The 25,429-nt window shown below is 41.0% G+C and overlaps 2 protein-coding genes and 1 non-coding gene across 5 annotated transcripts in view; 2 read left to right on the top strand and 1 right to left on the bottom strand.

The window, feature by feature from the left end:
* Positions 1–10,036, top strand: part of daam1a (dishevelled associated activator of morphogenesis 1a) — a 28,902-nt gene extending 18,866 nt beyond the window's left edge. Inside the window, exons 16-26 of one of the 2 annotated variants that reach the window (XM_053434643.1) lie at positions 604–705; positions 873–970; positions 2,598–2,682; positions 3,065–3,171; positions 3,686–3,774; positions 3,913–4,081; positions 4,366–4,473; positions 4,993–5,053; positions 5,135–5,269; positions 8,219–8,389; positions 8,696–10,036. In XM_053434643.1, coding sequence (XP_053290618.1) covers positions 604–705; positions 873–970; positions 2,598–2,682; positions 3,065–3,171; positions 3,686–3,774; positions 3,913–4,081; positions 4,366–4,473; positions 4,993–5,053; positions 5,135–5,269; positions 8,219–8,389; positions 8,696–8,890 — 1,320 coding nt within the window. In that variant the 3' untranslated portion in view covers positions 8,891–10,036. Of the gene's footprint in view, positions 1–603; positions 706–869; positions 971–2,597; positions 2,683–3,064; positions 3,172–3,685; positions 3,775–3,912; positions 4,082–4,365; positions 4,474–4,992; positions 5,054–5,134; positions 5,270–8,218; positions 8,390–8,695 lie in introns of both variants that reach the window. The other variant, XM_053434641.1, reaches the window with a different exon arrangement.
* trnae-uuc (transfer RNA glutamic acid (anticodon UUC)) lies at positions 6,108–6,179 on the bottom strand. The gene has a single exon. It is a non-coding gene; the product is annotated as a tRNA-Glu (tRNA).
* A 2,259-nt stretch (positions 10,037–12,295) lies between the features above and the next one.
* Positions 12,296–24,649, top strand: LOC128451107 (mitogen-activated protein kinase kinase kinase 7). Of its 2 annotated transcripts, none has more exons than XM_053434877.1 (14): positions 12,296–12,729; positions 13,182–13,292; positions 14,298–14,363; positions 14,986–15,031; positions 15,239–15,377; positions 17,225–17,349; positions 17,630–17,758; positions 18,271–18,401; positions 20,562–20,640; positions 20,760–20,887; positions 20,963–21,101; positions 21,607–21,668; positions 22,077–22,192; positions 23,229–24,649. In XM_053434877.1, the coding sequence occupies exons 1-14, from the start codon at positions 12,664–12,666 to the stop codon at positions 23,398–23,400; spliced, it is 1,509 nt and encodes a 502-aa protein (XP_053290852.1). In that variant the 5' UTR covers positions 12,296–12,663; the 3' UTR covers positions 23,401–24,649. The 2 variants fall into 2 exon arrangements, with proteins under 2 accessions (XP_053290852.1, XP_053290851.1); XM_053434876.1 differs by having other exon boundaries at positions 12,297–12,729; positions 20,757–20,887.
* Positions 24,650–25,429: the final 780 nt, after the last annotated feature.

Below are 25,429 nucleotides of genomic sequence, written 5' to 3'. Positions count from 1 at the left end.
AAGAAAATGTGTCTCCTATACATTGAGCAGGTTTGGATTAAAAGTTGTGGGTCTCCTTTGCAAAACTTGACAGGTGTTGATTAGTTAGTGTCCTGCTTTATAAAAACCCAATAACTTTATAAATCCTACACATGATTATGTATAACAGTACTTAACTGATAGCTTATTATTTATTTATTCAATTATTTATTTTGTCATTCATTCATTTTGAGCATAAGTGATCAGGTTTGCCATGTAAAGGTTTTGTTACTCATTTGTTACAGACAAGGAGAAGACAACTGTGTCCTTAACTTCCTTTAAGGTTCAGTGTGTAGGATTTAATGGTCTGTATTTATATAGAGCTTTTCTAGTCTTGATGACCGCTCAAAGCTCTTTACAGTACAGTTTGCCAGTCACCTATTCAAACACAAATTCATACAGTGCATCTATGTGCAGAACTTTCTCTCTACCATATCAATCACATGCTAGCGGCCCACTAGTGAGGGCCAATATGTAGTTCAGTACCTTGAGGACATATCAATATGTTGAATGGGGGAGATTGGGTTATTAATTGGACCTCTAATCAAATTGATGTTAATAACATTGTTTATTTCTGGAAAAAAGACTGAAGGAACCATATGGAAAGAGATTGATGATGTGAAGGTGTTCAAAGAACTGGATCTAGAAGAGTTCCAGAGGACGTTCTCAGCTTACCAAAGACCACAGGTGACATAGTGAATACTGCACGGACACGAAACATACAATTACATACATTGCATTTGACGTATCAATCCATTGATATGTTATCGAATATATTTTCCCTGTTCCCAATTATCGCGGGAATGTGTTGTATAGTTTTTTGTTGCTGTCTGACTATTCTTTTCATATAGCAGAAGGATGCTGAGGATGATCGCACGATTGCCAAGAAGGTCAAAGAGCTCTCAGTGATTGATGGTCGCCGTGCACAGAACTGCATCATTCTGCTCTCACGGTCAGTGTGTGGACACAATTGTTGCTGCTGGAAAAGTGGATATCGCTACCTATGGGCTTATTCCACAAATTATGGCATGACCATTGGGTCAGCATCTCCATATGTGGTCTGAGTGATTTAACATCTCCTTGTCTCATCTTGGGTGCATTCACATCTCAAGTTAGAGCTGTCCACTTGGGATCAGATCAGTTAGGACAGATGTTAATACCATATGTGAAAAGCACCTAAATTGACCTCATTCACTGTTTACAGAGAATGTGATTATGATTTACCTCAGTGCACCTTCACATCTGGTGCCCATGGTGGGTACTGACCATGACCCAACAACTTCACCAGTCCACTGCCATATTGAACTCAAAACAACAAGGACATTCCTGCCTGAAAGTCTGTAGTTTAGGCTTCTATGTGTCCAGTTTTTGACCTGATTCTATCAATTATCAAATGGTTCTGATAGCATAGAGAAGGAGTGTCATCCATTGGCTGTTCTTGTCACTGATTATGGGATGAACATTTTACAGACACAGAAAACAGAGGCCTGTATGTTTTTGATTGTATTTGAGTTAAGAACTAGAACAGCATTCTGCTGAAGAGTCCTAGTTGGATTGGTTAAAATGTATTAAGTACTTCTCAGGCCCAAGCCCCAACCTCCACAAGGTTTAGTGGAAATCAGGTCTGTGCCTACCTTTTTGTAATCCTGCTAACAAATAAATAAACCAACAAATAAATCAACAAACAAACATGGGTGAAAACATATCCTCCCTGTTGAAAGGTAAAATACTGATTTACAATACTGTTTATGGTTTGTATACTAGCATAGATGTTATATTGTTTCTATAAAGTTATAATAACAGTAGTTTATTTTTTATACTTTTTAGTAACAGAGGTTTCACACCCTCAACAAACAATATCAAGAACTTAATTGATTGGTCAATTTGGTTTAACAGTTACGGTACAGATCCATATAAAAAGAAAGTATAGAAGGGAAAAATAAGAGGTACATATATCTAGTTTGCTACTATATGTATAGAAAGAATAATAATAATATATATATATATATATATATATATAATAAAATAATAACTTCCAAATATGTATAATACAGTACATACAACAGCTGAAATATCAGTAAAGAATTTATCTACTTTAAATTAATCAGCTACATTTAAGGCGTTTTTTATTTGCTGCTATTTGACATCGGTCAGACATTTTATTTAGTTTTGGTTTAAGTTGCCTTGTTTTCTTTTTGTAAATTACATATTTGATACTACCAATGGGAGTCACCAAAATCAATTTCACAAATGACACTCGACATAGGAGTTTTAATATTTTGGTTCCATATCAGTGTGGTATGTGTTAATTAAGGATATTTGATTCGCATATTGTTTTGTTCTCTGATTACAATTTATTTAACAATCTCAGTTGCTACATCCCTGTGGAGATATATTGTTTTACTTGGATTTCCCAGGTATTAATGATTTAAGGAAGGTTTAACAAACAACAGAAATGACTTCCTTCACAGTGTTAAAAAAAACACATCTCTCTTACAGCCTCTACACAAAGCCAGCATGGTAAATGCAAAACGTGTAAGTAATTCACAACTGAAATACAATCTATATCTGTGTTACAGGTTAAAGTTGACCAATGAGGAGATCCGACATGCAATCCTGACCATGGATGAACAGGAGGATTTACCTAAAGACATGCTGGAGCAGGTGCTTAAACGCACACATTCAAAGGAAAACAACCCGCAGACACACATCCCCATTCCTAAACATTGCATTGTGAAGAGTAGGGGGAGCATCTGTTCTCCAAGGCTCCTGCTTTATTTGTAAAATCCATTCGAGTGCCTGGCTGTTGGAAATTCCTCCACACCAACATGTTGATATAACGGCACTTTTTTTTCTATGCTGGGAAATTTGGTGTTCAGTGTCTTGCCCAAGGACACTTCGTCACTGATAATAATGGATCGGTTTAGAAAGGTCTCTAATGGAAAAATGGAAACTACTAATTTAGGCTCATATGTCTGATAATTAACAACCAACTGATTGACAAAGTTTTCTGATCGTTTGTGTGTATGTGTCTTTGTGTTTGAAGCTTCTGAAGTTTCTTCCTGAGAAGAGTGACATTGAGCTGTTAGAAGAACACAAGCATGAGCTGGACCGTATGGCCAAAGCAGATCGCTTCCTGTATGACATGAGCAGGTACGTACCAAAATAACTTGTGCTCTGATCACAGTTTGACACAGTCATTGGAATTTTGGTTATTGAAGCAGTTTCTTACCATCAGAAATGCTAAAAGCAGAAATCCCCAAGTTTAATAAATTCCCCTGTCTTACAGCTTCTACAAAAAAAAAGGAAATGTTAAATTTCACCAGAGGAAAATGTAGTTCCCTGGGGGAAATAAAGACTCCCTGTCTAGAAAATGCTGTTATCGTCCATATCTAGAGATTAATACCGTCGAATTTCCTACAACATCAAACATGTCATATGAACTAGTTCTCCTCCGGCAGTCCCATATGACATGTTGTTCCCTCGCAACACATAAATGTTAAAGATTAATCTGCACAAATGGTTTGAACAGCATTCACAGAGGAATTTTGATTATTGGGTCATTCATTAAACGGATATAACATTGAGTTACACTCAATAAGGCTCCACCTCTTCCTGCTGGTGGATAAATATTCACAGTTGTTGTCTGTTTTGTGTCCACACCCAGAATCAGCCACTACCAACAGAGACTGCAGGCTCTCTACTTCAAGAAGAAGTTCGCTGAACGAGTGGCTGAGGTCAAGCCTAAAATCAAAGGTACCCTCCCTCTCTCTCTCATTTCTCTCTTTAAGCTCTGTTTTATGTCCTCTGCTGAGGACATGATACAGTACTAATTTGCAGTTATGGTTTGAGAGCTGTGTGTTAACATTTGCCTCCTTCTCTCTATGGTTTCAGCTCTGTGTCTCGCGTCCCGGGAGGTGGTGCAGAGCGGGAGGCTGCTCCAGCTGCTCGAAGTGGTTCTGGCCTTTGGGAACTACATGAACAAAGGGCAGCGAGGAAATGCCTACGGCTTTAAAGTCTCCAGTCTGAACAAAATAGCCGACACCAAGTCAAGCATAGACAAGTACAGTTCTCAGCGAGGCTTCCTACGTCATTAGCCTTTTTTCATTGAAGACATTTTGACATATGGAAGCAGGAAACATTCTTGTGCCGACAATATAATGAGAGATGGCTGAATATTAAATACACCTGTGGATGGAGTGATGGTTTTTTTCTACTATTATGAGTCAAAATGTCTCCTGGGATAAAATAAGGCCTTTACACATGTTCAACAATTTTTTTTCAAAGAAGTAAAGAAAAATGAGAAGTGTTCGTTGATTGATTGTCAAATGTGTGTGCTGTTCGTAGAAACATCACTCTGCTCCACTACATGATCACTGTACTGGAGAAGAAGTACCTGGGTGTGGTGACCTTCAGTGACGAGCTACAGAATGTGCCAGAAGCCGCTAAAGTCAAGTAGGAATCAATCAATCATCAATCAAATGGAATTTGTGTAGCCCATATTCACAAATCACAATTTATATCAAAGGGCTGGGAATGAAGTAGCACACACAGACACGCACATGGCCATGAAGGGGATGGGATGAGACTCCAATGATCTAAAGGTTTAAAAGCATCATGATTTAGCAGTGCTTTATATTTGGGGATTCAGTGTGTCTCCTCGGAGTCTTGAGGCTTGACAACAAACACTGGGCCACCTTTTGTTTTCAGCCGAGACTCTGTGAAAGATAGACACCTGTTTGAAGTTCTCAAGCAGTACATTTTTGGAACCAGTTAGGAAGCGAGCTTTAGCACTTTCAATACGTTTTGTGAGAGATATGTGTACAAGGTCATATATATATGCAGTGTATAACCTGGCCAAGACTTTGTAGGATTCCATAAAGTCACTACACTCAGCTGTTGGTCCAGTAGTTCCAGTTGCAACTCACCCTAAAACCACAAATAGCATGTGTTTGTTTTACTGTCTCCCGTCAGTATGACAGAGTTGGAGAAGGACATTGGCAATCTGAGATCTGGTCTAAAGAGCGTAGAGGCGGTAAGTGAGCTCAGTGGAGAGCCTGAATATTTTGTAATAATGTCCTGTCCCTCTGTCTGATGTCCTGTGGTCCATTTGTAGGAGCTGCAGTACCAGAAGGCTCAATCCTCTCACTCTCCTGCTGACAAGTTTGTCCCTGTGGTCAGTCAGTTCATCACCGTGGCCTCCTTCAGCTTCTCCGAGGTAGAGGAGTCGCTCACCGAGGCCAAAGAATTGGTGAGTGGGCAACAGATAACTGCCATTCAGATTCACTGTCTTATTCATTGTGCTTTAAAAACTTTCAATACCATCAGAACCAGTAACCAGAATTATAGTTGAACATCTATGAGAAATTCTGGATTAGACTTCCAGTTTTCTACTACCTTCAGCTTGATATAGGGATAGTTCCCCGAAAAACTCATTATTTACTCGAATAATATTGTTGCAGCCAAATCCAATACAATTTAAGTATCTGGTGACCGATTCTTCAAACGTAAAACAGGACAAAATCAGAAAATACCTCCATACTGTTTCTGTGGTGTCTTCCAAGTGTCCGTAAGCAAATTCGACTCAAAAAGCATACATTACACTATGTTTATAGCCTGAATGTCCTCTGATATCCTCCTCTGGAGCCGCATTCCCGTTCACATAGCACACACGTTCTTGCCCAAGGTCACTTGCAGGGCACTCTTTTTTAGATTAGATTAGATTCAACTTTATTGTCATTGCACAGTACAAGTACATATACAACGAAATGCAGTTTAGCATCTAACCAGAAGTGCAAAAAAAAAGGCAGTAAAAGTGCAGAGTATTGTGCATAATATCTAAATAAATAGGAAGTACAGTTAGAAATATAAATGGAATATGAACAGTATTAAGAGGTAAGGTATGATATAAGAATGATGAATAAACTATGAGCAGGATAAATATATAAATATGAATACACTATAGGTGGGATAATACAGTAGTAGAAAAAATAACTCTAGTGCAAATTTACAAATGTTAACCGGCTGGAGGAGGGTGAGTGGCAGTTCAAGCCAGGGCGGAGAGGGGATGTAAAGTCACTAAAGGCGAGTTCCCATACCGGGAGTTGAACCCGGGCCGCCTGGGTGAAAACCAGGAATCCTAACCGCTAGACCATATGGGACTGGTTACAATCTGCTAGCATCGGAGATTAGTTGTAAAAATGTTGTAAATGTTGTGCAGTAGTGCTTAAAAAGTGTTACCATAGAATAGTGTGCCTTTAGGCACTCAATAAATTTGGTTATCAAAATAAATATAAAACATTAATATTAAAAATATTAATATTAAAGAAAATCCGACTGTGGTCTCTGGTTCGAATCCACGGAGTGACAACAAAAACAACATACCTGGATGGACAACACCTGGATCTGTTCCACACTGTCAAAGTGCCTACCCCACCGTCTACGTGCCCCTGAGCAAGGCACCTTGCTCCCCGGGGCGCCGTGCATGGCTGCCCACTGCTCTGTGTGTCCTCCTGTGTACACCAGATGGGTCATAGCAGAAAAACAAATTTCCCCCCTTGCATGTCGTGTGTGTGTGTGCATGTGTGTGGGACAATAAATGTATCTTAATCTTAATCTCAATCAAATAAACAGTCTTGCTTAGCATGTATAATTATTAAGCCCAGATTATGTTACCAGTCTGAGGGAAAAGGAAAAGAGGTTGCTGTCCAGTTTGCAATTCTGTGACGTCTCCTGGCTTTGTGGTCGTAGAGTTCTCTGCCTTAGCGTTACTGTGGAGACGTGTGCTCAGATGCTGGTTCGAAGTCCTTACCTGCAGGACATTGAGTCGCTGCTAGGAGTGTTGTAGAGCTTGAAGGGCGAGGAGGTTTCCTTGAGAAGATGAGTTGGAAAGCTGCACCCTTGCGTTCCTCTCTTTGGATGCGAAGAGAAGGGTTTAGCTGGATAAATTCGATTTCTCCTCTCGCCGATGCAGGAAAAGAGGCTGGCTGCCTCCCTGCTGGAAGGTTGTGGAAAGAGAAAGAGTTTGGGGCAGAAGTCCCCTTATATTGGCCCGGTGACCCACAGGTCATGTGGCCAGAGTGACCAATAGGAGTTGACTTTTGTGGCTTCTCACACCTATGCGTGAAGTTGCTGAAACTAAAGGAGCCTGTTTCCCGCTGGGAGACTGAGTTCCTTGACTTTCTCAGAACAAAGAAAACATGTTGCATCTTGGGAGATTGAGTTTCCATCCAGACATGCTGCATGCTTGTTTCAAGTTTTGACTGAAAGAAGGCCTGTGGTTTGCACAAAAACCATGTCCCAACAGAAATGACACTGTTTTGAGTTGAATTTGAAAAGTGTTTTACGGACCAAACTCTTTTACTGCACCTCCATCAGCATAGTGGTGAATTGACAATGAGTGATTTTCATTCTTCAGTGAATTATCTCTTTATTCTAGGCCTAACCCTTAATAAACATACAGACATAGGATTGATATTCATCAAAACATCATAACGAATGATGCTAATAAGCACATTAGCCAAATTGTTGTAATTTTCCTTTAAGATGGTATTGGGCCTACGCAAATGTGAAGCGAATAGCGTGAATCAAAGTTTACCAACGTTGCTTTCCAGGGGAGCTATGCTGCAATTTGCTTCACCACAGGAAGGGGATGTTGTATTTGCCTCCTTGCTCATACAGATTGGAAGTGAACAGGATGTTGCTATATGTGTGACCAGTCCGAATACTTATGTTTGCCTCCACATTACATTGCAGCATTCATTTCACACCAGTATATCGACCAAAACAAATCAGCTGGCAGATGCCTCCCATTTCCAGTTTGTATCAAGTGATTATTTTAACCTGATGACATTTACACCTAAAAAAATAGGTGTCTCCAGTGTCCATACTGAGATCTGCTAGAGATATATAAAAAAAAAGATAGAAGAAGAGTAGACGAATACAGTGACAATGAATGAAGCAGTTTTTTCTCTTTTTTCGTTTGGTCTTGTGTTCGCGCCATCCATAGCTGTCTTCAATAACCTGAGGACTTAAATCACATTTCGTCCTTGGGTCTATTACACCTGTACAGTCATGTGGTCAAGCTCCAGTCTGATAATTCAAACGCCAGGTGTAACTGGGACATCCCTGTCATGAGGGCTGTGGGATCACAAACACACTTTTAATTGTCACTCTGCTACCTCTTTGTCTCTTCTTGTAGTTTGGAAAGGCACTGAGACACTTTGGAGAGGAAACATCCAGCCTTCAACCGGATGAGTTCTTCAGGATCTTCGACACTTTCCTCGTGGCGTTCTCCGAAGCCAAACAGGACAACCTGAACATGGCCAGAAGCAAGGAGGAGGAGGAGAAACGGGCACTCATGGAGGCACAGGTCAGCAGACATTAAGAGATGAAGAGAGGGATGTGCGGTCAGCAGATGTGAAAACATTCTTTTGAAAGGATAGGCAATTTATTACAACTGCTCTGGACCAGCTGTTTGTTGGTGGTGCACTCTTTTGAAAATGTTGCAATCTGCACAAACTTTAATGGTAACTTTTGAGAGCTGAAATCTATGACAACACCTACCCACTATCCATTGTCTATTGATCACCTCATTCATGCATGGCTAAATGTACAGTTAAAACATCCTCATCCATCCTCTCCCTCTCACAATCTCTGTCACTCTCTTTGCCTCTAGCTTAAGCGAGACCGAGAGCAGAAGGCGAAGAAAGCCAAAGCCAGTGAAGAGGAGGGCGAGTTTGATGACTTGGTGTCGGCCCTGCGCTCTGGGGAGGTGTTTGACAAGGATCTGTCCAAAATGAACCGCAGAAAACAAAGAAAACTCAACTCGTATGAAGGCAGCCGAGAGAGACCAGCAGCTAAATTGAAGTAGTACCAGGAAACTTCACGGACAACAGTATCTCACTGGGACTGTCCCATTGGGGATGTCTCCATAACAATATGGTCAAACAGGAAGTTAATTATCTTAAATCCACTTTCATGGTTCAAGGTTGTGCAGATACATAAACTATATACAGTATGCAGAAACAACCTTTGCCTGCAAGGATTTTTGTACTTCAGCCATTTATTGTGTTACCAATGCTTTGTGGAGAGCTGAGGCTAAAAGGACTATTGGTTGCTGATGACATTTTATGCTGGACTTACATAAATGTGTTTTGTGCGTCTGCCGTGTGCTGATGTTGACACACAACATTAGAATTTGGGGCTTCTTCCCATCAGTGCTCGATACAATGCTGAATAGAAGTACAGTGCGCACAGCCAGATGAGCACTCACCAGGTTCAGCAGCTGCATCTACCCCCTCTTTCCACAATCATTGGTGGTTGATGACAGGCAGGAAATGTATTTGCATTAACTTAATTTTATTGGTTTGCGCCTGCAGATAAGTGTTTGTTTGAGCAAGATTTGATTGGCTCCTGCAGCACTTTGATATTTAATAATTTCATTAAATGACGGTCTGTAAATATATAGAAATTGTATCCAAAATGCATTCATTAGGTTGCTGCAGTATTTTTCGAACAAATACTTTTTGTGTGGACTCCTTATAGATAGATATTTAACAGGGAACATCTTCGTGATCAGTTAATGTGGTCATATATTTTAATATGTGTAAAGTGATGAAATGAAAAGTGATATTATTAAGAATAATCACAGCACTATAACAAGGCTCAAGCTGCTCGTGAATTACCAGCTGCTTTAAAATGGTGTCCAGCAGTGTTGTGGACCTTTATTTATCTGTTTCTGTGTAGAGAATGTGGCCTTTAAAGATTGAATGTCTTGTTTTGGTAGAAACTGACAGTTAACATGTTGAGCATCTGGGACCATGTGGTACCTCTATGCCAACATCTCAGAGGATGGAGTGGCTTGTGACTACTATATTTTCATGATTTCTTAGCCCATGATCTTGACACATTTATCCACTGGAAATAAATATATATTATGCCTCTTCGGTCTGTTTAAATGTTGTGCTGTGGTCACAAATGTCAAGTAAAAGTGGTAATAAGAATATACCGATAATGACATGTTTTTTATTTGTCTGTTTCTTTTATGTTTAAAGAACAATTGTATAGGATAGAGCAACAACTACTAACAAAATAACAATAATGAATAATCAAATCTACTGTGTCGATTCAAGTTTGGTATATATCATAATCCATGTCCATGGGGAAGTGGCCTTGTGAGATGTACCAGACTCATTTTTAGAAACTTTTCACTTAAAAGGCTAACATATTAACAGCTTTAGAAGTATTTTTCCAATTTAGCAGAAAAAAACAAGTAATAAATGTATTAGTAAAGGCCTCCAGGTTTGATTTTGGAGAAGTTATGTCAAACAGCAGTATTCGATTATTGTGTTTGTTCACTTGTTAGCTGTTTAGATTGGCCCAACTGATGTGGCCACTTACAGTAGTTGACGTTCCTATGGAGAGAATGGAGATCAACCTCTATGTGAGAAAGTGGTATGGAGTCCCAAGAGGTCTGATCATCATGTATGGACACAGCATCATCGAGCTGCATATCTCAAGTCTCGTAGAAGAGTTTAAATGCACCAAAACAAGGCTGGAGAGGACGCTCTCAGAGTCCTGCGACAAATCTTTCAGGCTGTTGGACCATCATCAACCTATGACGTCCTTCCCTCACCACAAAACCTGAACTAAGATCCATCCTGCCCACTATGATAAACTCCAGCTACCCTCAGGCACATCCTCCCTGGTTGTAAAATAAGTCTCTACCAAGTTAGGTGTACGTGGAGATACAACCAGGTACTCAAATGCCTTTTAGCAACAATAGAAACAAAATAACTGCTACCAATGCCTTGCCATCAAAACCTCAAACTCAGTTAAAAAAAAAAAAATATTTGTCTGTGAGGGGGGACAGGGACAGTGAGGGCCTCCTCCACTGACCAGGAGAGGTCAGTTGGAGCAAGCCAGAGACTGGGAGCTGTTGGTGGATGTGGGCCAGCGGGTTACAGTCCCATCACATATTGTCACTACCCCCCTAAGACCTGAACTGATACTCTAGTCCAATACATCGTCCACTTTGTAGAATTGACAGTACCCTGGGAGGATAAGGATGATGAAGTGAATGAGAGCAAAAGGCTGCGGTATGCAGACATGGCATTTGAGGCACAACAACGTAGTTTGAAAGCAAGAGTTTGCCCTGTGGAGGTGTCTGCAGGGGTTTCCGACAGCAGGTGGCTCAAAGATCTGGGGATCAATGGACAACCCTGCACAAGACCATAAAAGAAACATCACACACTGCAGAACACTGCAGCCAATGGCTCTAGATCAGAAGGAAAGATCCCAAATGGGCCCCAAGCTGCTAGGGACATGCACCTAGGTCTGGTCAACCTGTGGTGGGTCTGCCTTAGAGAGTGACTTGTGAGTTAAAGGCTGAAACACCTGATGAGGATAAAGCACACCACTGAAGATTTGTACCTAGCATCTGCTGCTCACTAATATCTGATAACATCCACTTGCAGCATGCATTAATTAGTGCGGTAGAATGTAAAAGGGATATTCTCCCAAAAAAAAGACATATAGTCTGATGTCTGATCTACTGAGCGGGCCACAAGGTTTCCATTGTACTGCCATACAAGCTAGCAGCCAGTCAGATTTACCTTTAGCCCCAATGTAGCCCATAAAGTTCAGCCTGTATCATTAATGTCAAGGCTAAAACACTCAATGACGCTAAGTTGCACAACTGAAGATATGTCCCTAACATCAGCTGGTGGCAGCTAGCACCTGCCAACATCTACTGATAGTTGGTAACTTAAATTATGCAGAAGACTGGGTCTGATCTGATGGACTGGAAACAAACTAAGGGGTGGTGAGGAGAGGATTTTTTTCAAGGCCCTGGTCGTATAGGCTATTATAAATATATATTAATAATAGATATAATGTATTATTATTATAAGTATGTAGGAAGACTTAATATATTTTGCAGTTTCTACACAAATAAATATTATTAACACCCTAAAGCGCAAACAGCCACAGCCACAGCCACACACACACATATAGAAATAACAGACATATAGAAAATTAAGAACTAATGAAACACTATCTCATCAATTTGCAATGAGGAAATACTGGAGTAATAAAAAAATAAAAATGATGATGATGATGATGATGATACATGTCCATTGATGATGATGATACATGTCCATTCAACGGGCTTTGGGGTCAGAGGTTTATGAAAGTTCTGGTGATTAATGATTGCAAAGCTTTGTCGCCTCCCCGTGGAAACTCCGGAAGCTGCAGAAAGGAAAACAAAGCTGCATTCAAGAGCGCGAGTCCGTCCGCGGAGCGCTGTTGTGATCGCGTCATTAATCTGATTGTTGAACTAAGTGAAAACCTAATGTGATGAAATCAGCTCGACGGAGTTCAGTCCGCCTCGTGCTGGGTTCAAGTGTCAGAGTGTCTCCCGGTGCTCTTCACTCCGGCTGCTGTGAGACGTTCACAGACACTTGCATGGAATGAGACAACAGCCCTGCTTCTGCTCACTTCCTGAATCCACAACAACAGACGGAGCGCCGCTGTGTGTCAGGAGCAGACGACACACGCCGAGTTTGTCTCGATAGCAGCAACTTTGAGGCGGTTTGAAATCCTGCATCGTCGGTTTGCGTTGACGAGTGTGGCCGCTGCTGTGCGATGGTGGAGGCTCCAGCTGTCTGTCTGTTCGAGGACATCCAGTATGAAGACATTCAAGTGGAAGCGGTAAAGTTACAGAGGCGGCAGCAGCAGCTTGACATTAGCTCTGAGCTCCAGGCTGCTGGGTTTGTTTCAGTCCAGCTGTTTGTTTCATTCTGTGCCTGAGCAGCATGAAACTCAGCTGCTCTCACTGCACGATGCCATGTAGAATACTGTGAGAGCTGAGCCCACCGAGGCCTGCAAAGACCACCACACATCTCCCAGGGGTTCACACACACCGACCACAAGGCCCCAGGTTCACTAGAGACTGCCTTAACTGGAACATGTTTTCAAGTGCAGTAGAATTCTCTTCATACGTGTGAGCCAGCTCTCCTCACACTGGAGAGGCTGTGTTCTCTTTAACAAGGCCTGGTTGAGCTTTTTGGGATATGAGGGGTTCCTGGGCCATAATAAGTTGGTGCACAACCATCCTGGTGGGTTTCGTCCTGGTGAGTTATGTCCTTGTTGTCTTTCTTCAGGCTGTTGGCAGAGGGACGTTTGGAGTCGTCTTCAAGGCCGTGTGGAAAGGAAAGGATGTGGCCATCAAGACCATCGAGAGTGACAATGAAAGGAACGCTTTCCTGGTCGAGGTACGGTGATCACCTCGGTGAAGCCCACCACTCCAACCATATCCCGACTCTCCAGTGCCCACTGTCTGAACTTCTAGATACGTCCTACATTTAGCGGGAGAATAAGTCCCTTTATGTCAGAGGAGGCTTTCTGTAAAAGATTGACATGTGATAGCACTCCGCCTTTTTTCACTTTCACCGAGGAAAGTTGAATCAAAGGCAACTAGACGTAGTTGTACAGAAGCGTACAGAAACTGGTAGTAACATCTGTCATTAGCAATTGGGTCACAAGTAGACAACGCAAAGTTCAGGTCTTAACACATCCACCTGTGTCCCGAGATCCGATCCCTCAAACCAAATTCTGTGGTGGCCACATTCATTTTACTGGGCCACACTGAAGGACCTCCATTTTTTATCTTTTCACTGTTTTACATACATTGGATAACTTTGAGGTCACTACCAGGATATTAACCCTGACCGACACTTTTTGATTTAGTATTTCTTTTGTTTTTAAAATGGGTGAATTTATGAATCACTACATTGCAAAGCTGTGAGGAGCACATGTACTCACTTAGGCCCTCTCTCTACCTTGTGTGTGTCCAAAACTCATTCCATCCCATCTTAACTCCTCCAAGTTGTTGCTCTGGTTGATCGTGCTGCAACCACAGTGCGTACAAAACTCCACACTTGCCTCTCTCACTCTCTCACTCACTCACTCACTCACTCACTCACTCACTCACTCACTCACTCACACACACACACACACACACACACACACATACATACACATCTCTAATTCTCTATTGTGAAAACCGTAGTTTTTTAATGATTCTACTGTCGGATGGGAACTGACAAACTTAGAGCCATCCTCTTGTGACCGGTTCTCTCAGGGCAGACGTTAAAACCAGGGCTAAACCTTGAGAATTAAGTTTTTATATGAAAACCCATCACAGTCAAACACACTCACTGATCAGGTGTGTATACTAATGTGTTTTTTTTGCCACCTGCTCTCTTGTGTTTGCTCAGCTCCGCCAGCTCTCCAGGGTGAATCACCCCAACATAGTTAAGCTGTATGGCTCCTGTGACAATCCGGTGAGTATCACAGTGATCATGGCTAATGCTGAGTCAAACACAACATAGCTCATCATGAAGACTTTTCTGATTCAGGGCAGTTTTGGCACATACAATTTTTATATTTAATTAATAATAAATAAAATAAATTAGCAAATAGATTTCGGAACCTTATTCAATCACCCCAAATCCTACTAGATGTAAAATGTTTAAACTGATGAACTTTTTTGTTTTTGCAACCATATGCTCATTCTGAATCTTCTTTTTTTTCTGAAAACATATGGCAATGGCAGAAAAGTAATGAAGATTGGAGGAGGTAACAATTTGCCATTGCTGCTTACATGCCTGAACCATGAATTTTCATGGTTGATAAAAGGTTGATAAGTAATGATATGCATTGTAATTACATGATATCTGGATATAAAATGACCTCCGACGCAAAAACATGAAACATAGCTTTGCAAGTTTTAACGCATTCAAAAATAATCCTGGTAAGCTAAGTCCACATATCCTTCGACAGGGATTTATAATGTCCTGTTCACTCTTCAGCTCGTCCTGATCTGTAGGAAACTGACTTCTGCAGCTCTGAAGTCACTGTAATGATCTCACTACTGAGGCACAGTAACATGATTTGTGATTTCAGGTCTGTTTGGTCATGGAGTATGCAGAATGTGGCTCTTTATATAACGGTAAGTCATTATGCAGCATGCTTATGAAAACGTTTTTTTTTGTGTTAAAACACACATTTTAGTAGATTTATGTAATATTTTGGGCAAAATATATAAAAAAAAACGACACCAATGGTGCTTGTGTATTTTCAATGGAATGATAGTAGTCCACTTGTGGGCTCATATAGTGATGTGTCATTCTTTTCTTGTCTCTTTGCTTGACCTCAGTCCTTCACAGTGCCGACCCTCAGGCCCAATACACATCGTCTCATGCCATGAGCTGGTGTCTGCAGTGCGCAAAGGGAGTGGCCTACCTGCACGCTATGAAGCCGAAGGCCTTAATTCACCGGGACCTCAAACCACCAAAGTAAGACTTAATTAGCAAACACATAGTAGTCACACAATTCAGACTTACTGGAAGAACTCTGGAAACTTTGGTCGATGTGTCTGTCGAGCTACGCATTAAAAGGTTAATTTTGTCTGAAGCTGTTTTCAGACGTGACCTGTGGGTAAAGTCTGGAGAATTGGCTACAGAGTTTACCCAGAGTTTGTCTTTCACACATGCACAACTCCGAAGGAGGTTCTCTGCACCGTTCACCACAACAATAAATCCTCCACATTATGTAGGCGAGAGGTGGAGCAGCTGGGTGCAGCACAAAGAAGCAGGAAGTGATATGTTAGCACTACCGTGTAGATCATGTGATCACGTCCGCAGCCCCCTGACACCGTCGTCAGCTTTTTCATCGGGAGATATTAGTTTTTTCCATTTTGGCATCTGTCGTGCGTTACAAGCGTCATCAACCCCCCCACTCGCTCGCAGCGGGGATCCCCTTCTGGGCTCATACATTGGTTTCTCCTGATTTTCAGCAGACTTTACATTGAGGCCAGGAGGAAGAAGTAGTCAGCCGATAGTTTTGTGCATGTCTGAGTTTTGTGCATGTCTGAAAGCAGCTTGATTCTGTCAAGATGTACAGATGCTGCACAATATATCGAAAATGTATTGTCATCGCAATGTCCACATGTACGATATAAGTATCGTAAAAGACTGCTTGAACTGCGATAAATATTGTTCCATGTACCGTGCATTCACGATCTGCACCTGGCCAATCAGATGGAGCCCTGCTGCCGTAGATAATAATCTCAAGATATTCTGATCATTGATGGGTTTTTCTGTCAATGAATCATGTTTAAATGTTGATTTGTTTGAAATGATAATATCACACCACAATATCAACCCTGATCATCACATAATGATCGATACTGTTCTTAATGAGTTAAATCTTTCCTCAGAGCAGCGGATTCATCAGCCGTCTTCCTCGGGCTGCGGAGCTTTCCATGGACTGTTTTATGTTTATTTCTCGAAAGTCATATCATCATCGCGATATTCATATTCCACAAGATTACCACGTTTTCCGAATATCGTTAAACTTCAAAAAGTAGCTGGTGTCAACTTTTCACCATTTAATATATCTTTTACTTTTCAGCTGTTCTGTCTGAACTCAAAAGTTCCTACCTGCTTGGTCTTGAATATATGGGTAGATGTGTGAGAGTATACCAGGTTATCTGTAGTATGTATGTCGCAGGGTTCTTTTTCATCTGCCATTGATTGTTGTTTTTCAAAAATAGGAAAACAAGATTAGTGTTTTTATATAACCGTTCGCTTTACATAGAAAATGAGAAGTCCAGGACTGAAGTTCTTGGACAAAAGCAGCTCCTTTAAAAGCAGCAGCCCCTCCCACTACGCTTAATATTTTTATACCTAAATACAATCACACTTATTCTGCTCCTGTAAGGGGTCTTAAGCAATTTAAGGCAGACATTTTCTAGATTACAAACAAACATTATTTTGTAGTTCATGTGACCACAAATGTGTGCGAGATCGACAAACATGATAGGATTAAATGTGACTCCCCAGTTTTGCCCATCACCACTTCGAGGCCGGATGAAGAGGCAGAAGAATGGTGACAAAAAAATGTGGAGTTTTGTGTGTATGTATGAGAGCAGAGGTACCAAGTGAGCCCCCTTGGCTGTGCTACTGAAACAGAGAGGTGATAATGAAGAATGGCTAAGTTTATTGCCTGTTCAGTGGTTGTGTGTGTTTGTATGCATGTGTGCGTCTGTGTGCACTGCCTGCAGTCAGTGACGGACCTGCTCTGTCACAACGTAACACTTTATTTTCTTAGGTCTCTAATCTCTGTCCACTGTCTGTTTCAGTCTGCTCCTTGTGGCTCGGGGTACAGTGCTGAAGATATGTGACTTTGGCACAGCTTGTGATATCCAAACAACCATGACCAACAATAAAGGCAGTGCAGCGTGGATGGCACCGGAGGTCTTTGAAGGTGAGAGACAAGCACGACCGTCACTTCTAATTATCGATTGATTAAAGGCCGAGGCAGGACATCATTTGGTTTACAGTACATCAAAACCAGCGTTGGATTTTATCATCAAAAGCTCCCTTGACATCTTCGTGTGTCTTGTACGGAGTTGGAATTTTGACCCTGATTCTCTATTGATCTTGCATTTTGTTAAAGTAAGACCTATTTATTCAACTAATTGTTACCTTCATTCTGTGGCTGATGCTCTGATACAGTAAACATTGTGCTGATGTGTATTCCTCAGGCAGCAACTACAGTGAAAAGTGTGACGTGTTCAGTTGGGGTATTATCCTGTGGGAGGTCATCACACGCAAGAAGCCCTTTGATGAGATTGGTGGCTCAGCATTTTGTATAATGTGGGCTGTCCACAGAGGTGAGTGGAATCCTAATACTGACTCAAAGGTCTAATGTGAAATGGTCACGAACCATTGAGAATTAAAAGGACACATATAGAGGTGTGTTTTCTATATGTTGGGGGGTACTGTTGGATTTGTAGAAAGGTAATGAAGCTGTGTCAAATGTGATAAATGTTTGGAGAAAGTGGGGTTTTGGAGTCGGGTCGGACCGATGGCTGAGAGGAATCATGATGTTGAGCCCCAAGTGTTTATCATTCTCTGCTCATTTAGAAGAGTTTAAAACCACGACATTCACTCAGGAGCAAAAATCAGCCATCAAACTTTAAAGAAATTAAAATGTGACAGGTTTTGTGATAATTATCATTATAAACTCATTCAAACATTTCGCAATATAAATGTGGGCCATATCATCCAGTCCTTATATAGTCATTGAAAAAAAAGAAAAACCCTAATAATGTCAAAGTAGGTTTGACTTACAATGTATTTTATTGTGATGTTAAATTATTACGTTCTTCCCACTCTGTACCAGGTACACGGCCTCCTCTCATAAAATACCTCCCTGAACCCATCGAGACTCTGATGACCCGCTGCTGGGACAAAGAGCCCAGCCAGAGACCGTCTATGGAGGAGGTGGAGAACACCATGAGCCATCTCATGAAGGTATAATCCCGACTAGAAACCCCCTCCCTAAAAAATATTCATCGTAGCTGGACTAAGTAAGAAAGTAACTAAGAGAGTGATGGAAATTGTGATCAAATTACACCATAGGTTGGTCAGCAGAGTTTCCTCATCAGACCTCGCTCTTTCAAAAATGAATTGACATTAAGAGTTTTTATTATCAGAGCCGTCTAGTGACTGTTTTATTTAAAAGCACTTAGTTACTCTCCAGACTTTGTGGACTGACCTTAGCTACTTTCCGTAGGAGAGTGTCCAGTACTGACCTGCGAGCGAGAGGCTCACTTCTCTCAGACCTTGTATTAACATACATCCTGAGCGATCCGATCACAAGTGGACGATATAAAGTTTGTCTGTAAACGTGGAACTGGAAATTAGACAAACTTTACCGATGACTGTTTAATGTCCCATTGAGCTGATGTCTGATTTGCTAACAAACACAGGACTGAAACTGGCTGACATGAAGCAAAATGCAAACACGATGGCCTCAATTCCACACATTGTCTTCTGTACACAGGGTTTTGACCCTCTCTTTTTATTTCCCCTGCTACGCGAGGCTAATCACACCCTAACTCCACATTGGGTGTTTGTTAGAGAAGGCTAAAGAAATCAGAGATGTGCCGAGCCTTTCATACTAAGGCTGAAAACCCCACTTCTGAAGATATTTGAGTATATTGTAATAAGAAGGATTAAGGGATTTAATGTCTTTAATCCCTTTATTGTGGGTCAAAAAGTAATTGCAGATATATTTGAAAAAATCTTCCACTGACTTTAAAATTACCCTCATTGACTTCATGTTTTTCTATCACTGTAGTAGTGAGTCTGTTTTTCATTGGGTTCAGCTTGTAATGCCTTATTTTGATGCAAACTGGATGATGTCATCTTTTTCCGTGAGTCTGGACGAAATAGGGCTGTGTGATATGAGCGAGGTCTGGAGCCCTGCTCCATTGCAAAAAGCCAAGGCAGAAGAAACCTACTGCAATAGGAGAGCACACACCAATCAAGTTAAGCTCAGCTTGGAACAGACAAGGAACTATGGACGATGATGCCACAGTTCGTTTGCATCACCAGAAGTAGTTTTTGGTGAAGTAAATTTTTTTTCACACATGTCCTTTTAACAGCAGAACGGTTGTATCCTACTGAGGTTCGAGAGTGGAGAGTCATCTTCAGTGTTGCAGAAATAAGCAAACGAATCGACAAAAACCATGAAGAATTACATTGATTGCACAGAGAGGGGACAACTTCATTAGAATGCCTTTTTTCAGAAAACACTGGTGGTTGCATTTGGACGATTGTGCAATAAGCATTATCGAAAGTTGCATTTCCCTCCTATACACATGTACACTGCTGTACATTCAAATCATCACCAAAGCATATAGCCCATAAAAACAATTGAAAGGGTCAAAGTTATCCAACTTAAACTAGATAAATAATGATTTATCTTATGAGCTGAGTAACATGTATAACGAAATTCCACCTAAGAGTTGCTGGTAGTCTTGGCTGCAAGAGCAGGCTGCTATTGCAACCGATACATCCCACCGACTCCCATGCTGACCAGTAATTTGGGGCAATGAATGAAATGATTAGTTGTGTTTATCACAGGCTGTCAGGGCTACACACACACTGTTTTTTGTTCTTTCAGATGACTTTCATATATTTTTGGATTGCTATTGGGATCAAATATTTTTAGGCCGCAAAAAAAACACAATTTACTCTTCTGATGATTTATTTTTTTAAGAAACATTAGAAATGGACAACTCTTTCTGGAAACTCCTCTTTTCTTCTTTTTTCTGGAAGAATAATGATATCGTGATCACAGATGTAATGATCAACACTTGAATGTTTCCTAGACAAATACTGTTTAAATAATTTGGTTCTAGTGATCAGTGTTGATATTTGGCATTTTCATACATGTATTGACCGTAAAGACTTTAATTTTTTGCAGTTTTTACCTCCAGAAGCTGTGCAATCCCAGTTTTAGTTATCAACCACTTACAGTGATCAATTTGGCCCAGACAAAGGTGATCACTGTAAGTGGTTTCATAAACTTGGTAATGGTTTGTAATACTAGTAAATACCCTCTAATGCATGTCCTCATAAAGTGGAGTTGTGACGAGTGACATGTGGTGTCTTTGGATCTCTCAGTATTTCCCAGGTTGTGAAGAACCACTGCAGCTGCCTCACCAGTCTTCAGCCAACAGGATTTCATCAGCCACAAGTTCAGGTAGCTATCTGCCTTGCTACTTTTATCAATGCATGAATATTGAATATCTATAAATAGACTTGTGTGTGTTGTTGTAGCCAGAGAAAGTATTTTCATAAATTCCTCTGTGCTGGCAGCAGGTTCATACGCCGACTACACCAACAGTAACAGAAGTGACGACAACGCGGATTACAGAAACTCAGAGGGCAGAGAAGAAACCCTGAAAAGCTCTGAGGCCAAATTTCCACTTCAGTTCAAACCTTCAAAGGTAATATAACCTTTACGAGTTTGTTTTCTTCAACCTCTGCTTTAGGGTTTTAACTTTTTTGTTTATCTCCCTCAGACAGCCACATTGCGCACTGGTTTGTCCAAGGTGTCCAGTGTGGACAGTCAACCAGGACGCTCCCAAAGCCCCACCTACTGCAGCAGCCCTGTAACCACCACTAACCAATCAGAGCTGAGGATGACATTTAGTCCAACAGGTAGGGAGCACCATGAGAAAGACAGGCTGATGCTGAAGATGCAGCCAGGCTGGAACTTGCTGCACTTCCAGCATTCTGACAGAGAGACAGATGTTTCTGGAATTATTAGTGAGGTTTATCAATATTACAAATATTATTATTTTAGAGAATAAGAAGTTCCAGCTGTGGTAAGCTCTCATCATTGTTGAGAAGCAGACCGGTCTGATTTAGGCCTGCATAAGAAAAGTATTCAATGTTAGCATTTATGGCCAACAGGTGGCAGAGAAGAGACCAGACTTTGGCTTTCTTCTTATCTTAATCATATAAGTAAACGTAAAGATGCTAGTAGCTTATTATTGAACCATATACTTTTTTATTATCCTATACCCGACAGTTGCTAGGTAAATAAGAGCTATGAATGCTAGGCATAGTCACTTATGACAAAACCTACTTATACCAGATATCTGCTTACTGTTATCAGCCCTGAGATTTCATACTTCGACATATTGTGTTTGTGTGTCTTTAGCTACCAATGGTGTAGACAGCTCTATTCCCATCGCCTACCTGAAGCTGGACCACCAGTTGCAGGTAAGTTAATAATATGATATAAGGTTGTTTTGATAATCATTGTCTTATTTATTTATATATATTATTACTAGCTCACAAATTATTCATTGAATTAGTTCTAGTCAGATATAATACTAATAGTTCAGAATTTTCTGAATCAAGATTCAACAAACATTTAACTGAAGTAAAAAACAAAGGTTGTTGCCTAAATAATTGTCTTGCTCGGATATTTTAGGGTTTCATGAGATTCATTATTCAGTATAAAACCATATTTCCAAATTCCACCAATTTTTGTCCTGATATTGCTCTTGATGTATATTCTACAAAATCAGGGCACAAAAACTGACAAAATGTGTCTCCCACCTGTTGTGGATCTAAAGCTTGTGTTCCACACTGTTAGTACTTTAATCACTGGACCTGTGCTTTCAGCCTCTAGCTCCCTGCCCAAACTCCAAAGAGTCCATGGCTGTGTTTGAGCAGCACATCAGGATGGCTCAGGAGTTCCTCAAGGTCCAGTCGGAGATCACTCACCTTGTCCAGAGGAAGTAAGTCGAGTCACAGATCGTGTGTTAGCTTTGAGAGAGCTAAACAGAATTGATCATAAAGGATTTGTAAAATCCATCTGCTGCTAATCAGCTGGGATGCATCTGTGTGCAAGATCATTTGGTAGTCATGGGCCATTTTCAGACAAGACGTCCAGAGGAAGTCTGCAGAATGGCTCCCCACTTTCTCTTCACCTATGTACAATACAGTTGGAGATTCTCCGCTCAGACGCATTCACATGATTCAAATCTCTGCAGCTTTCAGGTGAGGGGTGGTGCAGCAGGCAGAGGCAGGAAGTAACTAACTTTTACAACATACGTTTGTTTACAGCACATCGACTTCCACAAGTATTCCACAGGCGATTCTTTCTTATTTTTATATTCTTTAAATGTTTGCATCAACACACCCACCCGCTTGCATGTGAATCGGGGGGCTCTCACTCTGGCATTTGCGTTCACGCAGACAGCCCCTCTGGAGAATGTTCGGAGGATCTCTGGAGTTCAAGTGTTTACAGTATCTGGCTCATATTAATGTATTTATGGATGTGCTTTTAATGTACAGTCATCAATAAGATACATTGGTCAGCTCAGCCGTCCAGTGACATGAGGTAGACTACTTTGTTTTGGTCAATAATATTATATGAAGTTTTAGTCTTAGCTATTGATTAATGGTGATCTCTCATTTAGATTACCCAGTCATTCATCATTATTTGGTATGAATTACATCATGATGATATCTTTATGACATGGCATTATAACAATACAAAAAGTTAGCATTGCCTAATTATGGTATATAAAGCGTGTTCGCAGGATATATATGATGCTTTTCATTGAACTGCTGATAGAGCCAGGCTAGTTGTTTCCTTATGCTAAGCTAACCTCCCCATGTTTAGTCATCTCACTGAGATGACTAAAGCAAAATGAGAGAAATAAGCATATTTCCACAACTGCTGAATGAATCCTGGGAGACCTGTTTTACATGTAGGTGCACATTTACAGTGACAGTGATGGAGTCTCTGCGCTGCTAACCTCTGCCCAGACAGGAGCTGATGTCGGAGCTGGAGGTGGACCAGGGGGAGCAGCACTCTTCATCTCGACTCATCCAGGAGCACAGGAAGCTGCTGGAGGACAACGGCCACCTGTCGGCCCGCTACCAGGGCCTGAAGAGCAAACTGAGCCTGATAAGGAGTCAGAACCAGCAGCACAGCTAGAACAGGAGACGGGGTCACAGCGATTCATCTACACCTTCTCTGTTGTTTTTACTCAGCTCTCTTCTGGACTCCCTCTTCTCATCATGGAGGAAATACGACACTACCACAGAAAGAGAAAAGTAGGGAAGCCCATCATCCTGAGAAAATTTGACATTTACCACCTCAAAGCAATGTATCAAGATAACATGATAATTAAATCCAAAGCTTTAAAGTGCGCCTGAAATGTAAGTTAGTTTTGTAATGAAAGAGAAAAATGATAAAGCAGCTGTCACAGATGCTTTGTGTGGTTCAAACCTCCGAGTGGGTTTTTCCATGATATCTGAGTGACAGCTGAGAGCTGGTATTGGACAAACCTGCCACCATGTTAAAGTAAATGGCTGGTGTTTTGAACCTGGGGCTTACTCTCAATCATTTAGTTGATTCTTACAACTTGTAAACTTCACACTCACCTCCACTGTAAGGATTTGTAAAAACCCAACACCTGGACAGAAACATTTCATTTCAGACATTTATGTCCAGAGTTTGAGCACCCCAAAAAAGTATTTCCATTCACACAAATAAACCCCAACTGTTTATGAAAATGTTTTGAAGAAACAGCTTTAGGTGTCAATTCCCTGTGAGGTTATAAGTGAACTTACCTTTTACCAAGTGAGTTGTATTTTGTTGTATTTTCTTTTTTTAATTATTGAAAACTGACTACAACTGATATTTGTAAATCCTTCTTACTTTTATATATTCTGGTTATTACAGCATTTGTATTGTGTATTATGAAAAGAGGAAAGGCGGGTTGGGCTGAATCATGTTACTGTGAATACAAGTGTTACCAAAGCAGATCTGCTTCAGACACATGCTGCCTGCGAGAAAAAGAACAGCTGTGTAGAAAGGTTGTTGTAAATAACTGTAGAATAATGAACCTGACAGACTCTTATCTGTTAACGTTCTGTTGTCTTTAGTTCCTTTTTACTTATTTCACAGAATTGAATTAACATTATTCTACACTGCACTATCTGGGTGAGATCTACAGCATGTGATGTAGTCTCAGTTTAGTTTGGTGATTTCTATGACAGTGCGTTCCTCTGGCACTCTGATTGTTGTTAAAATGCAGTTGTTCAAACGTTGCCTTAGGGTTCTTGTACAGTTTATTTTCTCACATCAAGTTATTTCATAAAATACGACACATTTCTTCAGTGATTTTAAAATGTACATACTGTACCTATATGCTTTTATAAAGTAAAGAAAGTGTGAAGTATTTTTCTCAATGTTTTGATTTAAAAAAAAACTGCTGATGTTTCAAAAGTGCTTTTAAAGTTCCACCTGTCCGTCACAGTAGGACACCTGAGTGGAGGTGACATGATGATTTACTGACGCACTTGTTCTGCTGTTAGTTTGAGAGGTTCCAGCACAGATGATTAGAAATGTCACCCAATCCCTTTAAATGAGGTGACAATGACATCATGCGTTGAAATAAGTGCACATGGCAGTGAAGTGAACCATGAAACTGCGTCATAGCCAATTTATAGTTTTATCATTTTTAAAAGTCCCAAAATCTTATCTCAACCTAGAATTGTTTTAACTCCATGACAAGAGTTTGTGTTCTCATCTGCGTTTATTTGTTAGTAGGATTACACAAAAACAATTTGTACCATGAAACTTGGTGGAAGGATGCAGTATGGTTCAGGGAAGAATCTGATGATGCAGATCAGGAGGTAGATCCAGTATTGCGGCGCACATCGTCCATCTTGGCGAACATCATCGTGCGGCAGACTTAATCCTGGCGCACATCATCACTGCACATCAGCCAGCAGCGCACATCATCCTGCTGCGCACATCATCCTACGGCGCACATGCTACTGCGGCGCACATCATCCTGCGGCCATTCCTCCTGCGGTGCACATCGTCCTGAGGCGCACATCGGCGCAAATCGGCGCACTTCATCCTGCGGCGCAAATCATCGTGTGGCGCACATCGGCCTATGGCGCACTTCATCCTGCGGCGCACATCATCGTGCGGCTCGGGGGGCAACTACCCC

This window comes from Pleuronectes platessa, chromosome 11 (assembly GCF_947347685.1).
Source record: "Pleuronectes platessa chromosome 11, fPlePla1.1, whole genome shotgun sequence".
NCBI classification, from domain to species: Eukaryota; Metazoa; Chordata; class Actinopteri; order Pleuronectiformes; family Pleuronectidae; genus Pleuronectes; species Pleuronectes platessa.
The sequence above is the reverse complement of the archived record's forward strand: the minus strand, read 5'-3'. Positions and strand labels throughout refer to the sequence as shown.

What these genes read in the sequence shown, in the direction of transcription:
- LOC128451107 (XM_053434876.1), top strand. Translation starts at nt 12,664, where the DNA reads ATGGTGGAGGCTCCAGCTGTCTGTCTGTTCGAGGACATCCAGTATGAA. An exon ending in ATGGCTCCTGTGACAATCCG is followed by an intron (nt 14,364 to 14,985) that starts GTGAGTATCACA and finishes TTGTGATTTCAG; the next exon opens with GTCTGTTTGGTCATGGAGTA. An exon ending in CGGGACCTCAAACCACCAAA is followed by an intron (nt 15,378 to 17,224) that starts GTAAGACTTAAT and finishes TGTCTGTTTCAG; the next exon opens with TCTGCTCCTTGTGGCTCGGG.